The sequence below is a fragment of the Cyprinus carpio genome, chromosome A7 (assembly GCF_018340385.1).
Source record: "Cyprinus carpio isolate SPL01 chromosome A7, ASM1834038v1, whole genome shotgun sequence".
Taxonomy (NCBI): Eukaryota; Metazoa; Chordata; class Actinopteri; order Cypriniformes; family Cyprinidae; genus Cyprinus; species Cyprinus carpio.
Window position 1 is genome coordinate 33,066,033 of NC_056578.1, and position 17,688 is coordinate 33,083,720.

Here is a 17,688-nt window from a genome sequence, read left to right on the forward strand (position 1 = left end):
CCAGTCTCTGGACATTTAAAAAAATATATCAATCAATCAATCAATAAAAATTATAAAACCCATGTATGTGGTGGAAATCTTATATGCACCTTTCACTGCCCATTTTTATTTTATAAATCAGGCCCCTGCAAATAGAAGCCATTGGAGTACAGTGAACCAGTGAGGTTGTTTTCTTTCTTTCTTTTTTTTTTTTTTAAGTAGGAGAAGCACAGATGTTACTTGCCAATGGTGAAAATATGTACTTGGATCTACAGTAATTCATTATAATATTGTTAGCAGTGTTGCTCCCAAAGTAGTAGGCTTAACAAGCTACTACAAAATGGTGACTGTACCTAACGAAATAAATGACCAAGCTACATAATTATATTTTCAATTTCTAATTACAAAAATAAGATTACTGCCAAGCCCTCTGCATCCATCTGCCTGCATGTTAAATATTTTCAAACACTTGTCAGTTACATATATATCACCGTTTCAATTACTGGCTGTTGCAAGGTCTCATCCATGTGAATGCTCTCCCAATCATAGTATATAGAGGCCAAATGGGGCAAAAATACATTGATTGAAAGCACAATGTCAAATAATCAGATATTTTTTTCTCATGCAAACAGTGCTTCTCATGTTCTCATACACTACCAATGAAGAACAGCATTCGGGCAGGACCCAAAATGGCATTTTTAAAGCTGTTTAATGAAAATTTATCTTAGCTCAGTATCTGAATTTTAGTGTTGTTTAGGCATATTGCATAACCTTTAAAGAGGGAGGGCCTTTCAACATTTGTTCCCATGAGCATAAATTTAAAAACTGTTGCAAGAATACATTTCATTGTTTTGTTTAGTTTTTTTTTTCTGATGAAGGTGAATGTATCTTCGAAAACAAAAAGAAAATATGTATAAAATGTGCATTACTTCATTTTGAGTGCTCATTTATCTCTTAAGCATGCATACCAGTGTACATTAAAACCAGTGAATAAGGTCTAAGTCATAACATGCATTTAAAATATGTGCATGTAACAGGTATTAGGGGTTTATCTAGCTTTTCAGTTATTTTTATATTTACTATGTGTATAAATAAAAATTAAAATAGTCCTCTTGCTTTAGGGGTTAGCTTTAACTTGGTTATGTATGTTGAGCATGTTACAAAGGATATTTATGCTATTAACATTTCACTGGCTATTACATTTTAAATGCCATAAGATTCTATAATTTACTTGCATTTCAAATGTAATGTTTATTGAAGCCCCGAAAAACAAATAGCATTATGCTGTTATGCAGATATAATTAGAGGGTATCATAAGGGAAATGGATAATTAGGTAAGCCATTGTATGCATATGCCTTTCTTAGCCTCTATCCCTTTAAGAACAACAAGGAGAGCATGAGTGGGGGAGGGGAATGGGTTGGGGTGGAACAGTCCTGTAATGAGCAAATTCTAGATACACTCAGCATCATATGGCTTCAGACCATCATGAATACCCACCTTTAAATATGCACGTAAACATGAAGGAGGAGAGGACCAAAGAGCAGGACTAAACTGATTTTTGATGCTTTCAACCAGTCTTCCAGGAAAGAAGCTTCACCTATACACCACAGCAGGAGCGCAGAAGGGAAAAGAGAGAGCGAGTGGGAGCAGCGTTATGAAAAATGCTGTGCCAGATTGATCTCATTTAACACATAAGCAAGGAAATACTGTCATTTTATTTGGAAAACATGATCTAGAGGGAGGCTTTAACACCATCGTTGCTTTGAGGCTATGGATGCCCTCCTGTATTTCTGCATTTTTGTGAGCCGGAGCGGTACGTTTGGGGGCCGTGTAATGTCTGATTGAGTGTATCAATGCTGCTGCTGTGTGGATCTCTTTGGCTGTGGAAAAAAACTAGGCCTTGTTTGCCTGCCGATCTCCACGCAGGGAACACGGGACGCGGCTGTGTGCCTCAGCCTGTTGGGACCGTGCAGAGAGGAAGGGAGAAGCTCACTATCTGCATGCCTGTTGGAAGTAGCATGCACAATAAAGACATCCATTACCAAAGGCCATGCACAAACAGGCAGGAGCTGTAACACCAGGATGGTAGCCTGGTAGATTATTCTTCAACCCTTTAAATCATCTGAACTTACAAGCACTGTTTTTTTCTATGCGTTCAAAATCTACTTGAAGGACGGGAGGAGTACTGCTGTAACACTTCCTGTCTAGTTTATCACAGTCTTCCTTTTTTGCTAGCTTATTGCAATTTTTCCACTTGACGTTCTGAATATTTGCCAAAACCTGTTTCATGCATGTCCACTGGAGGCAGGTTTGACTTTGATGATGGGGGGTCGTACTGTGGAGGGTGGGAACAAGGCAAGGCGCATGGCCGAGGCATCTGCACAGGGCCTCAGGGCCAGGGGGAGTATGCAGGGGCATGGAGCCATGGATTCGAAGTTCTTGGAGTTTACACTTGGCCCAGTGGCAACAGTTACAAAGGAACTTGGGCGCAGGGCAAGAGGCATGGCATTGGCGTGGAGAGCAAAGGGAGGTGGGAGTACAAAGGGGAATGGACACAAGGGTTCAAAGGCAGGTATGGGAAGTTGGAAAGCACTAGCAGTGGTTCCCGTTATGAAGGCACCTGGAGCAACGGCTTACAGGATGGATATGGCTCAGAGACCTATTCGGATGGAGGTCAGATTCTAAAAGTATTTGATGTGTTTTAATAGGGTCGTGGACAGCAGGAAAGAACCAATGCTAAATCACTAACTAACCATACTGAATTAATAGGGACATCTGCTTTTAAAATGCTTCCTATAGCTCTGGGAAGTTGTTCTGTTGCTTCCAATTAAGACTACAGTCGTTTGGTGGAAGCTAGTTAAATTAGGCAGATGTCTTTACAAGTAACATGAGCAACTCCACACATTATACGATCTGTAAGTTGGAGACAACAACAGCTCAGAATCAGTCTATTAAATAGCAGACATAGAAAATATAAGTCTTTTTAAAACAAAGCTATATATAATACTGCAGACTAATAGTGAGACCGTTGTGCTTCTGTGGCGATCTGAAGTACAGAAAACGTAATTAATAGCAAAATGATTAAAACATGCTCAACAACGTGCTTTAAAGTATAAAATTTCACCATATGAACTAATTTACCACGCGTATCTGAAGCACTGACGCCTCTGTACAGTAAATTACCATGGAAACCGACCGACAGCGGGTCATTGTGTCACTAGAGACTCTTCGCTGTGCTAGCTGATTGGCTGTTTCACATTCTTGTGTAATCCGCTTCCTGGCGTTGTACGGAGATTAATGCGGAAAATATTGTTACTGTGATTTGGCCATGCATCATGTCCTTACATATTCGAGCGGATTATTTTGGAAAAAGAAATAAGCGTTTATGTTAGCATCACACGACAGATGTCCCCGTTTTAAGACCGGGTTAGACTTAAATCCAAAACTGAATGCGCTGGATATGTATTCTGTCCTCTACCATTTCGCTCGTTAACTAAACAGGACTAATATTTTGCCAAACCACTCAACATTAGCGAGATAACGCATGTCAAAACATTTCAGCACCCTGGACAGTTACTATCGCTACGCAGCATTTCAAACCGTCACTGTAACAACCTACAGCTTCACATTTGTTCGAAATCGTGATCTCACCTTTTCTTGAACGTTCCAAATAATTTCAGAAAATCATGTAATGTATAAACAATTAACATAAGTTACTTGAAACAGAAATGTGTATGAATGTCTAATTGGACATGCATTTAACAGTTGTTCGTTTTATTTAATGTGTTTCAAAAGCGGCGATTTCAAAATAGTTGAACTGCAGTTAAAGTAAAAACTTAACAAAAAGCCTAAACAAAAATCATATTTAATTTTTATGCATTGTTAAACAGGAAATTATATAAAAATTAATATTTACTTATGCACCTACCTAGTTCCAACAAGGTTAAGCCTCCCTTAAGAAAATGAACAAATAAGCATAAAATATGCAAATATGAAAGCAAGAGTCACAGGAGGAAAGGTGTTACAATAAGGAAATACTACAAATTGTATTCTGTTAATTTCAGTCACTCTTGACATTTAATAACAAAACATTCTTATTTATTTATTTATTTATTTATTTGTTTGTTTATGATTTTGGTAAATGTACAATGTATATCTTTGAGCTACAAGAAAAAATACTGACACAAATGAATCTTCATCATGCACATCCATTTCATTTGTGGTTGTGGCCCTTTTAACCATGGTGGGCCTTTTTACAGCAGCAATTATTCAACGGTTATTGAAGAAACTATAGATATATATTTAAATTTAAATTTAATATATTGACCTGTTGTTTGTGATATACAGTAAATGTAATAAGATTTATAGGCTACAAAAATTTGCAACATTTAAACATCACCTCAAATTAGCTCTTTGTCATTGCACACAATGACCTCAGGAATCAGGAAGATTTTGAGGTGCAAATAGGTGTTTAGGAAAGTGTAGTGGGGTTTATTTGTTGTCATTTAGTGTTTTGAAATTAAATTAAATCAAGAGGGCCTTTTGCACCCATTGTACAAGTGATGAGAATAACGACATGAACTTTGCTCTATCCCTGTTCCCCTTGCAGGCACTTATCAGGGCCAGTGGTTGAGTGGTATGCGTCATGGCTATGGAGTGCGACAAAGTGTGCCTTATGGCATGGCAGCCATCATCTTCTCCCCAATGTGCACCTCCATAAACTCCCTACGATCTGATCACAGCGAAGGGGCCCCCACTCCAGAAGATGGCTCTGGTGTCAGTGGGGTATCTGGCAGCCCAGTGGGGCGTAGTGGCTTTGTACTTTGTGCTCACAGTGAAGCAGACAGGCACAGGAAGAGGAAAGGTCGCTTCCGACAGTCCATACTGAGTGGTTTAAAGTTGCGGAGGTCTGAGTCCAAGAGCTCTCTGGCCAGCCAGTTAAGCAAGCAGAGTTCATTCTGCAGCGAGGCAGGTATGAGCACAGTCAGCTCAGCCGCCTCAGACATCAACTCCAATGTCAGCTTAGGTGAAGTGGAGGCAGGGGGCTGTGTGGATGCCACTGTAACCGAAACATATGCTGGCGAATGGAGGAATGACATGAGATCAGGGTGGGGCGTAAGTCATCGTTCAGATGGACTTCACTATGAAGGTGAGTGGTTTGGAAACAAGCGGCATGGCTATGGGTGCACCACCTTTCCAGATGGAACCAAGGAGGAGGGAAAATACAAGCAGAATGCTCTGGTGAGTGGCAAGCGGAAAAACCTAATACCACTCCGTACCAGCAAAATCCGTGAAAAGGTGGATCGTGCTGTAGAAGCTGCCGAGAAAGCTGCAGACATAGCCAAGCAGAAGGCTGAGATTGCATTGTCCAGGTAAGACATAAAAGAGATCTCATTTAATTAAGAGCACAATCACAATTAGGGATGATCCAGAAAAAATTACAGAGATAACCATCTGAGCAAGACACAACTGAATAAAACCCAATACCAGCTTACTTATGGGTAAAAATTGGAGGAAAGGATGATCAATATCAAATGAGAGCCCAACTTTCTTACCACTGAACCAAACTTACTTACTTTCTTCAGAATGAGCCATGCTAGAGGAAAGGCAGAGGCTGCAGATGGAGTCGCACAGAGAGCCCTGGAGGAGTGTCGCCTGGCCAGGGCTATAGCCAAAGAACTTTCCCCCTCTTTTCATCACTATGGGAATGGTCAGTGATGAATAAAAATACTTAATAAAACAAAATGAAAACTATCGGAAGAAATAATGTAACATACTGCCCCAGAATCATCAAGCACTATACTGTGTCTGTAATGCATAGAAGAATGTAACTGTTATTTACAAAATGTATTCTGTTTAATTTTTGCCCAACATCAGCAGTGGCCAATTCAAATTCCATCTTTGGTGATTATGATATTATTTTAAAATCCATTACTTAATGTGACCATGTCTTCATATTTCTTTTAACTAGGACTGGAGTGCCAGAGACCAAATCATCAGGACAGGAAAGAAAAAGACCTAGAGGTGGTCTCAACTGGCACAGATAGCCCTGAACTCTGCACACCAGACACAACACCCCCAGCCCAGACACCTGACCTGAGCCCAGTTTTGAGCAGCCCCTCCTCACCCCCCTGCAGCCCACCTACTCATCGCACTAGGAATGCTTGTTTCATGAGGCAGAGTGCTGTGGATGAACAAGGAGGGGCAGAGATTCAGGTTCTAGTTGAAGGTAGAGGCATGGACACCATGAGAGGTGGGGCCAACAGTTGGACTGCTGACATGTATCCTCACAGAAGAGGAAGCAAAGGGGAGAGCAGTCGCTCGACAACTCCATCCCTGCTGGAAGAGGAGATTGGTCACGTTAATGGACATGAGAATTCCTCAACTCATCACCCATGGGAGAACGGCTCCTCTAATCACAAGCCCATTGAGCATATGGCCCCCGAGAAGGTGTGGGATCAAATGTCCTCCAGTCAAAAGCCCTGGAAGCATGTTTCCTTAAATCAAAAATCCAGGGAACATACAATTTCCAGGGAACGAGACCAGGAACATAAACCATCCAATCACAAGTCTGTTGATTGCGACTCTTCCAAGTTTAAACCACGGCTGCACATATATTCCAATCACAAGTCAGCAGGTCATCATTTATACAATCACAAGACCAACGAGCATGCTTCCACCAATCACAAACCAAAGGAGTTTATTTCTGCACACGAAAAACCACATGTTTCTTACCATTATAAGCCCCAAGAGCATGTCTACTCCAACCACAAGCCAAGAAAGTCCTTTACCAATCATACTATTGGAGAGTCTAGCTTGAATGCATACCAGCTATCAGACCGTGGAGCCAACAATTCCACTGTTGAAAACAATTCCCAGTGGATCTCTTCCCATTCACATCTGCAGGAGAAAGAAGGGGAAAATGATTATCGGGTTGAAATGAGGTTCCAGCCCCTAGACTCTGTTTCACATCAGAACTTTGGCTCTGGCATGAAATGCTCGGGTCTCCAAGGGCACAATTTGCAGAGACTACGTCAGCGAAACCATGAAGGCAAAGAATGGGGTCTTGCAGCCAGGGAGGGGTCCATGGACTCTGTGCAGATGCTCGACAGCTTGAATGTTGGGGTTGACGTGGAGGAATGGCCTTTGCACAGGGACATTACTCTTTCACCCCCTTTAACGTCTTCTCCAGGACCACTGGAACAAGAAGGAGAGCATCTGAACCTGATAAAGACAAACTCAGTAAGTAAACAGCGTGATGGCCTTTGGGAATGAAAGGTGACAGTGTTCTGTATGCCTTATGCTATCATTTAGTGGGGCACAACATTTTGGTTCTGGTAGTAAAATCACTTTCCACATAAAAAAAAAAAGAAATTTTTTTTTCTAAAGACAAGGTTTAAACATTTCGAGACAAACCTACCATGAGCTCTGAAATGAAAATTACCCCATTACCCCTCAAAAAATGAAAGTTACCCCATGATTTACTCACCCTCAAGCCATCCTAGGTGTATATGACATTTTTCTTTCAGACAAATACAATTATTAAATAATATTAAATAATGTCCAGGCTAATCCATGTTTTATAATGGGAGGCGATTGTAGCCCAAAATTGGAAGTCCAAAAAATTGCACCCATCCATTATAAAAGGAGTCCACACGGCTCTGGGGGGTTAATAAAGGCCTTCTGAAGCTAAGCAATGAGTTTGTGTAAGAAAAATATCCATATTTATTGTGTAAAAAAAAAATCCATATTTACAACTTTATGAATCCTAATCTCTAGCTTCCGCTAACTGTTGTATGCCTGTTCACGAGAGAGTGGCATCCAGCGGATAATGTAGGATGTAGGCAAAAGCAGTGACAAAACGCAGAATTGACGAACGTAGAAGCACAGAGCAGAAAGCAGAGAACAAAACAAAACACGGATCACAAATTAGAAGTACAAAACAAGGATTTGTAAAGAAATATGTCAGAGGATTTCAATATATATAAGCCAAGAGGACACTGCTTTTCCTTTGCTGTAAACAAATCTTGTTTCTCGGAAAAACTAGCATATTCTCACCGGAGCTTACGTTATGCCTACGTCCTACGTCATCCACTGGATGCCACTCCCTCATGAACGCACGTACAACAGATAGCGGAAGCTAGAGATTCACAAATGCATCGCTTCGCTTCAGAAGGCCTTTATAAACCCCCTGGAGCTGTGTGGACTTCTTTTATAATGGATGGGTGCAATTTTTTGGACTTGCTACCATCCACTCCCATTATAAAGCATGGATTAGCCTGGACATTTTTTGTTAAATTTGTGGGTTTACTCGTCTGAAAGAAGAAAGTCATATACACCTAGGATGGCTTGAGGGTGAGTAAATCATGGGGTAATTTTCATCTTTGGGTGAACTATCCCTTTAAGTGATGATATATGCTTATAAGCCGCAAGGGAATGTGATTAAAATTGTGTTTTATATAGTAGTTCAATTCTGGGTGTAGAACTACATTACCCATTATTCAGAAAAGAGCTCCACCAATCAGAGAAGTTACAATTAACATGGAAACATAATCACTCCAAATAAGCTCAGAAGTGACCACTCATTCCCATTAAGCATCACAAATGACTCAGTTAATCAGTCTGACCGTTAAGATACTAATGAAATTTTTAACAATAATTTTATTTAAGTAGTTAGTTCTATATAGTTTCTGATTAGATTACATCATTTGCGGTGCTTCATGGAAGCTCTAGTTCATTTCTTATTTAAATAATTAAAGACTCATTCACGGCTTTTGAACACCTCTGCATTGAAGATTTTTTAATCCCTATGGAGAAAATGAATAGGAAAAATACTTCTGGAATCCAGGCCACTGAACAAGTGGGCGCTCTTATGGTCACTGAGGGCTCTGTTTGCTGTGTAAAATGCTACATTATGTGTTTTGCATTTGGTAACATTAGGAAAGAGCAAAAACAGTGTTTAATAAGGATCTGTCTAATAAGGATAACATTTAGCAGCACAAAGAAAGACATTAATATAATACTTTTTAATGGTTGGGGCCCAGTATATGTTTAAATGTGCAATGCTTTTAAATGTGCAATACAGTGTTTTTAATAACATAATTTTACTCTCTTTCTACAGGGCTCCAGCTCTGTCCTGGTGGTCATGGTGATATTACTCAACATTGGTGTAGCCATTTTGTTCATTCATTTCTTTATTTAATCATATGGCCTATAGAATGTCAATAACATTGATCATCATCAAGAGTAAGATATGCACACAATGCACACTTAGCACCACTTCTTAATACAGTATAAGGAACCCAGAAATCACAATAGTAAATGTCTGTGTAAGCTGGGCAAGTCCATGTAAATTGTAAACTTCTTTATGGTTCAATTTATTATATAACTCCATTATAATCCATTAGTTAACTTTGCTTACTTTTTCCTCCATTCATAATAAAGGTTCATTTACAATATTCTGTAGAACAGAAGTATTACACACATTTAGTTTTCTTTTTAATATAAAGCTCGCCTGATATGTTTTACCAAATATTTAACAGTTACAAAAGATTATTTCATATTTACTTGTTTTCTTTTCAAATGCACATCAGTCCTGAGATACTACTGAGTAACGGGACTCTGAAGATTAATGTGCAAAGATTGTCATGTGGTTTTATGTACTATGATATAGTTGATGTAAGATGCGATTCACACTTCTATATAACCAAGACTACACGCCCTTCCCCCCTCTAACTGTATTCCAGGGTACAGCCCAGTATGATCGCTGCAGACGCTCATTTTGTCATCCATAGAAATCAACCCTCTCATCTGCATACCCAGATTTGATGCACCTGTAAGTCTGTGGTAACAGCTATCTTAAAGGGCTTCATCATAGTGCATTTCCATTAAACTCATGCAGTTTGAATCAGATAAGCCTGCAGAATTCTTTCCACACTTATGAATCCCGCCTCACTGAATTTTAGCACAATCCAGTCGTGTAGTTTGTTTTGACTCACCGATAACACATTCATCATTGAAACACTGCTATGCCAAACTCACTTCTAAAGAACCTTCTGTGTTTTCTTGTACACCACATGATGTCACATCTGCTATAGAACATAAAAGTACAACAGAGGTGCAGCAGTGGCTGAGTATTCCGGCTCATACTCGATAAAGTCTGAGACTGTTACCTAATGACCACTGCTTTCAATATATATTATTCTATATTACTGAACAGTTAACATATTTTAACAAGTTCGCAAGATATCATTGATATGCTGAGTGCCTTTTTTAATTGAAAAACCATCCCAGCGAGCAGGTTGTGTACTGATGACCGCTCATACAGTGGTCACATGAAATGGTTTGTCTCTATCCCACCCCACCTTTGAACAAATCAAGTTGGCTTAAGAACTGAGCCTAAGCCTGTGGAGATTTTTACAGCATGTTTGTTAGCCTGTTCTCTTCTGCTGTTACTCTGTGTGATTTTCTGCCTGTCACTCTGTCCAGCAACTTAGATAACAACTGGGACTGAAAGCAGTGTAAAAATACCAGCTTATGTTTCTCAGTGGGACCTGACTGACATTATCTAAATTAATGAATGATAAACTGCTATTGTACATTTTATACTACTCATCCAGTGATATCATGTTGTGAGATCATCGCATGCCTAAGCATGCTCTTTCTTACGCAATGATTTATGAGATTGTTTCCAAGTTATGTGGAAAATTAATAAAATGTTTGAGGTTATATTGTGCCTTATATTTGTCAAAGAAAACATTCACATAAAAAACACAATCTTCCATTTTTAAATCAGATGTTGATTTGGTAATCAGCAAATACATTACGAGGAGATGAGACACTCATACATGCATGAATAGAAGAAACTGAAATGCTAAATATGGAGTTCGTAGTCCTACATGATAACAGTGCCAGAACTATTGTTGAAAGCAGCAACACAACGCCCAGTATGGTGGCTGTAGGACTGAAAGTCCCGCCTTACAGTAAAAAAAGCCAGTCTTATGTTATTCTAGTACATTAGTTGAACTAGCCTAAAGATACATTTAAAGTTTTGTGTGACTTAAAACACTTTTGAAATAGTATTTATGATTCCACTATTGACATTTTATTTCTGAGCAAAACTTGTATAAGTTTCAAACTCTCTTTGTTCGAGTATGTAGTATGCATGACAGGAACAAAGAAAAGGGATCATATCTCCCCTGTCCTTGCCTCACTGCATTGGCTTCCGATAAATGTTAGAGTCGACTTTAAGGTCCTTCTTTTTACATAAAAGGCAATGCATAATTCAGCCCTGGAATACATTTCTCATTAGGCCGTAATAAGATTTGTAAATCAAAAGGTGATCTAGCTTTCTCTGCAGTTGCCTCAAAGCTCTGGAACAGTCTACCTTTGAACATCAGGGGCTCTCCATCACGGGATGCTTTTAAATCTAGCTTAAAGGCTTATTTTTACACTGTAGCATTCGATTGATGCTGTACAGATACTCTGAATAGTTGGTGATCTGTGTTTTTTGATTGATACTTGTTTTTTTTTTCTCCCCTCTTTTTCTCTTTTAATTTTTTTACAATTTATTTTTTTATTGTAAAGCACTTTGGATCAGCTATGGTTGTGTTAAACTTGTGCTCTATCATTAAAATTTGCCTTGCCTTGAAAATATATATTTTAAAGGACTCATCGGGGCTGTAACCACCTTGAGTCCTTTTGAATATTATTACTTATTATTATAATATATACCCTTAAATCTTGAATATTTGGTTAGATCCTTGATTACATTACATTACTACTGTGTTGTCTTTAATTATGGACTGATTTCACCTAACACCACAAAGTTTATGGGATACACTGATCAACATCCTACACCCAGAATAAAACGTCAGGTTTAACAATAATAAATTACATTTTAACATACACATACATATTCCCAGAAAGAGTGTTGATGGGTTTTCTAATATTATTTAAAATAATTCCTAATATAAGAATCCACTAATTCCTTTAGGATTTGTTCACAGAGTATATGTGCAAGTATAACTGGGGTCGAACAAATCTGTAGACAAAAAATATGTAGGCTATTTCATTATACAGAATATCTTAATTGCACATGCTACTCTAAAGCCATTCCATATACGCTATAAACATTGCAAAGCCATTGTGAGGACAGACTTATTTCATTATTTGATTATTTTTAAACATAATTTTACATGACACGTAATCGTCAGACAGAACGAGCGATTTGAGCGATTCGCTTATATATATATAAAAGAAAATCAGTTATTTTCCATCGCCTTGATTCCGCCCATATCATCGGGGTGTCCGCCTTGTTCGAGGGGCTGGTCGTAGAGGTCCGATGCGTCACGTTTATTTGGGCCTTCTGCATCCCACTGGCAGGGAAGCGGCCGATTTTTTTTCTCCTCCTTGCTTTACAACGTTCTGTATATGTTTATTCCAAGCGTGGATCTTCTGGAAAACAAGGTATCGAAGGGAAGTCGCGACGCAAAGTAGGTTAAAGCCAGTGAGGTGGCGGCTGCTGCTTCTTTTAACGCAATAGCTACAGTTTAGCGTACTGGTAAACACACTTGCATGGGGCTTTGCATATCATTTGCATGCAGTTCTGCCGACTCGTTATGAATTGTGCCAGATAATGTGTTTATTGCATGTGTGATTTGTGAGTCACATAAAATGTAGCAATTCAAGACGGACAGATTGAAGAGCATTAGCAGCGGTGGCTAGCCCTGGCTGCAAGTGTGCATCGGTCAAAAGCTAGCTAAAGTTTTCTTGCACACAAACTGCGAATAAAAAGCAAGGAAATAGTTTTAAGACAGGCCTAACGCTATGGCTTTGCATACGGATCTCTAATATCAGAGACATGGCTTATTTTCTGCACCAGTCAAAGCATTAAGAGCATCAAAGGAAATTCCAGATTTCTCCCCCTTTTTTTTTAAAGCTAGCAGGCAGTCGGCTTTACAATTCGTATATTTTAACTTATTGTGTATATTGCATGGAATGATTATTTGTCTTGTATTAATATTGTTTTTCAAACCATATGTAAGTTTTTCTTGTCGAGTGTGTGTGAGCATGTTATAATGGGAATTTTGATTTGGATGCAATTACAGATTGGACCATATCAGAGATATGCTTGTGATTGGTGTAGTAGTTTTTATGTCATTAAGGGTGTTTATTTAAAAATCATTATTGAAAGAACTCCGGGTTCCCACAAGATAGCGGAGGTTTTCTTTTCTTTTTTTCTTCTAGTTGATCTTGATTCATTATTTTTTTCAGCTAGAATTAGCTTTTTCTCAGTGAGATCTAAATAATGTAGTGGTTCTAAACCTTTTTGATCTCTCTTCTTAATGATTAATTTAGTTTTGTGAAATTGTAGTTCCAATAACTATTCCTAAATTTTAAAGTTTAAGTAGTTGAGGGAAACAAAATAAATATGATGTTCAGTGACATTAATTTTAATTATTAAAATTAAAGAGTTTATTTTATAAAAGTTTATTTTGAATTGACCTTTGTCCCTTTTGGATGTTGAGGCTGAGCTGAGGTTCCTGGTTAAGAACCATTGATGCAATGTCATGCTACTTTTAGACAAATGCATGAATTTTATTTATTCATTCATTTTTTTTGTTCCCGAAAAGATGTGGGAGCCCTGAGGTATTATTGCATAAATGAGCTGCTTTGTGTAATAACCCACTGTTTTTTTTTCTTATTGCAGGTATGCATTTGGAGACAATTCTTTGCCGTTTACTGGATGAAATTTCAGGCACCCCCTTGGATTGGTATTTAATGTAAAAATTCACCTTGTTGAACACTCACACCATGAGCAAGTTTACCCAAATATCTTGAGCCTCTCTACAAGACTGTTAGTTTCATTTGTTACCTTTCCAATGAACTGACCATCACTTGTTGGAACATTTTTGTGCAGTCAGGTCCCAAAGTGCTGATCCCTGAAATCTGAATTCATACATGTACAGTGGAACAATGACAGAAGCATGGCAACAGCAACATGCAGTGGCCCCTCCTCCTGTTGGGCACCCCCTTCTACAAGGGGCAGAGAATGCTTTGGGCAGTGCTGCATATGGTATTGTCCTACAGGCAGACCCTGCTTTACAGCAGCCTCAGCACAGCCAGCATGCACAGCAGCACCCGTTGCCAGCTCAGCAGCCTCAGCTGCAGGTGGGAGGTGAAGGTGGGCACAAATGCGGTGCGTGTGGCCATGATATTTCACACTTAGCCAATCCCCATGAGCACCAGTGCATGGTTAACCAGGACCGTTCTTTCCAGTGCACCCAGTGCATGAAAATCTTCAACCAAGCAACAGATCTTCTAGAGCATCAGTGTGTCCAGGTTGAGCAGAAGCCATTTGTGTGTGGTGTGTGCAAAATGGGATTCTCCCTTCTCACGTCTTTGGCACAACATCATAATGAGCACACCACTGGAAACAATCCAATGAAGTGCTCTATTTGTGAAAAAACATACCGCCCAGACTCCTCTTCTAACCCTCAGCAACCCTCTACTGCTGAGACATCCAGTGATGGGGCAGCCATGGGTTCCTCTTCCTCTACAGCTTTCCAGGACTCTGACCGTCCATATAAGTGCTCCGTGTGCAATAAAGCATTTCGTCACCTTTCCGAACTGTCACGTCATGAAAGAGTGCACACAGGTGAGAAACCCTACAAGTGCGACACTTGTGATAAGAGCTTTAGTCAAGCTTCTCATCTTGCGCATCATCAGCGCACTCACAGTGCCGATCGCCCATATAAATGTGCCGTTTGCGAGAAGACCTTCAAGCACAGGCAGCACCTAGTACGGCACATGTACGCTCACTCTGGCGAGCACCTTTTCAAGTGCAACCTGTGTGAGCTTCATTTCAAGGAGTCGTCCGAACTGCTGCACCACCAGTGCCAGCCAGCTGGAGAGCGTCCCTTCCGCTGCGCAGCATGCGGGAAAAGCTTCAAACGGCCCTCGGATCTGAGGCAGCACGAGCGCACCCACTCTGAAGAGCGGCCTTTCCAGTGTGAGGAGTGTCAGATGAGCTTTAAGCAGCAGTACGCACTTGTTCGCCACCGCCGTACGCACAAAAACCCAGCAGATCGCCCTTTCAAGTGCAATCAGTGTGACAAAGGTTTCCTGCAACCCTCCCACCTGCTGTACCACCAGCATGTCCATGGAATCGAGAGTCTGTTCAAATGTGCCGCTTGCCAAAAGGGCTTCAGACAATCCGGAGAACTTCTAAGGCACAAGTGTACAGAATCAAACTCTGGATCGAACGCTGTGGAGAAGCCGTACAAGTGCGACGTGTGTGGGAAGGGCTACAAAAAGTCGTCAACATTACAGAGGCACCAGAACTCCCACTGCACCGAAAAGCCACTAAAGTGCTCGCTCTGTGGCCGCCGCTTCCAGTCCTCGTCTGATTTTGTGCAGCACCGTTGCGACCCTGCTCGGGAGAAGCCGATGAAATGCGCGGACTGCGAGAGGCGCTTCAAGTATTCATCGGAGTTGCAGAGACATCGAAGAGTCCATACAGGAGAGAAACCCTTCAAGTGTCCCACCTGTGACAAGGGATTCAAACAGCGTGAACACTTGGCTAAACATGGCATTGTCCACTCCCGTGAAGCCCAGTTCAAGTGTGTCTGGTGTGGAGAGTGTTTTGGAGAGCTCGGGGCCCTTCAAGAACATACAGTTCAACACACTGCAGAAGGAGGGGGCTATCCTGCGTCCGGATGCATAGAGTAGTTACTGTCTTACCAAGCGAAAATACACTCTGCTCGCATTAGAAACATTGCAATTTACTTGCATATATTTAGTTAAATTGTACATTTTATATATCCCACAAGCATTGCAGTACTCGTTGGACTGGTAAGGAACTACATAAAGTGTCAGCTTGTAAAAGTCTTGATGTATCTCTGGGTAGATATCGGCAACATTGCGTTTACTCCACAGACAGAAACTTGCCTCAGTTCTGTATCAGCCGAACATAACCACACGCAAATGGTTGCTACTCAAAAATAAGCTTTTTGTCCCATGTGCAACTCAATATACTTAAGACTGGTGTTTCCAACAAAGGAAAAGCTGATCAGTTTTACAAGGAACTAAAGATTTAGTTGGAGTTCTGCTTTATGTCTAAAGTAATTGCAGTCGTACAGTTATCAGTAACAGCTTTTCCTGAATGACAAATTGGTATGCAAGATGTTAACAACCTGGATCTGCTTTTTGGTCTTCATACGATTGACTACAACTAGATATTTCATTGCATTGGTTTTGTTTATTATTATTATTATTATTATTATTATTATTATTATTTTCTAATTATTTGGCCTTGTAACTTTTAAATTAACTGCCTTTCTTCCAGTGTCTCCATCTCATGCTTCCATGTTAGCTATGGAACTTGAACACTGTATGGCCATCTGGACAATATACAGTAGTGATTGTATGTATTTGTAATGTATAACTCCCATCACCTCACCCATACTGTAACAGGGTATATGTATGCATGAATAGCCTAAATAATTTATACAGTTTGTTGTCATCTGTCATTAGTGCAAACTGCTATGTTAACTTGTAGGCAAAGGACTACAAAAAAAAAACAAAAAAAAAAAAACAATATTAGCCATTCTTTTTCTCTAGAGCATTTTGACTAATCTCTAACAATAGTTTGCAAGCAGTTCCAAGAGTAAATTTACAGTAGTACAATGATTTACGGTTATTTTAACTGCCAGGCAACAGAACAACAATGAAGTATTTTTATTTGCAACTTGCAAACAGATGCTGTTGCGTTAACTAAACAATGCTGTAGAGTTTGTAAAGTTATCTGTACATGGATGTTTTGTATCGCTTCGACATGAGTACAGTGCTAGGATTTAGTATCTGTTTGTGTATCATCATACTGTAGACTGCATGTGATTGTTTCCTCTTGTGAGGATATGTTGGATCTGTTTTGGTGGATTATTATTTTGCCACAGACTACTTGTTCAGTTTTTTTGCCACAAATTCTTTCTTCGCTTTCTGCTTTAGAAACAAAATGCCATGAATCAGTTTGTATTTCATTTTGTGCTTTCCTAATCGGATCCGTTAACAGTAGAACATTTATTTTGGGTTAAAATACTGAACCACAGATAGATGTGCAAATTTGGACGCAAATTGCACAGCAGCTTTTGTAATTATAAAAAAAGAAACATTTTAAACAAATTCAAGAGTACAAATACATGTAACATGTTTAAAAGAATCTAAAAACACAGTATTACGTAGTAGTAGAGTGTTTTTTTAACTTCAAAAACCTCTTGAAATAAAGTGTCTAAATGTCTAAGCATATTAATTGAATCCATATTAATTATACATTGTATGTTCCTAACAGCTTGAATGTAAACATTGAAAACATTTCTTTTTCCCTTTTGATGCCTCTGTAAGCCTTATTAACATTAATGGCTTATGTGTCAGTATTGTTTGTTCTGTTACAGATTTGTGTACTCCTGTTTTCATGTGCATTAAATGCAGGGACTGAATGGTGTCGTTGCTTGTGAAGCAATATTTTTTGATGTCGAGACTATTAGCGGGTTGAATGAAATAAATTATTTCTTTGTTGTATTTGAGCAAAAATAGAGGTTATCCCACCATCTAGCATTCCCTCCTGTATGTCACTCAAGCCATCCCTTTAAATGTCTGTGTTTCTAGATAAGGCAGTGAAGAAACTCAAATTGAAAATATGCCGTGTG

General features: G+C 39.5%; 2 protein-coding genes across 3 annotated transcripts; both read left to right on the top strand.

Annotated features, from left to right (window-relative positions):
• Positions 1–1,386: 1,386 nt before the first annotated feature.
• LOC109078276 (junctophilin-3-like) lies at positions 1,387–10,708 on the top strand. Its single transcript, XM_019093584.2, has 5 exons — positions 1,387–2,653; positions 4,590–5,352; positions 5,566–5,690; positions 5,952–7,222; positions 9,102–10,708. The coding sequence occupies exons 1-5, from the start codon at positions 2,272–2,274 to the stop codon at positions 9,180–9,182; spliced, it is 2,622 nt and encodes an 873-aa protein (XP_018949129.1). The 5' UTR covers positions 1,387–2,271; the 3' UTR covers positions 9,183–10,708.
• A 1,571-nt stretch (positions 10,709–12,279) lies between these two features.
• On the top strand, positions 12,280–17,679 carry LOC109078274 (zinc finger protein 319-like). 2 transcript variants are annotated; one of them, XM_042760876.1, is made up of 2 exons: positions 12,280–12,448; positions 13,692–17,679. In XM_042760876.1, exon 2 carries the CDS (start codon positions 13,943–13,945, stop codon positions 15,710–15,712), a length of 1,770 nt encoding a protein of 589 aa, XP_042616810.1. In that variant the 5' UTR covers positions 12,280–12,448; positions 13,692–13,942; the 3' UTR covers positions 15,713–17,679. The 2 variants fall into 2 exon arrangements, with proteins under 2 accessions (XP_042616810.1, XP_042616809.1); XM_042760875.1 differs by having other exon boundaries at positions 12,281–12,474.
• The last annotated feature ends 9 nt before the right edge of the window (positions 17,680–17,688 follow it).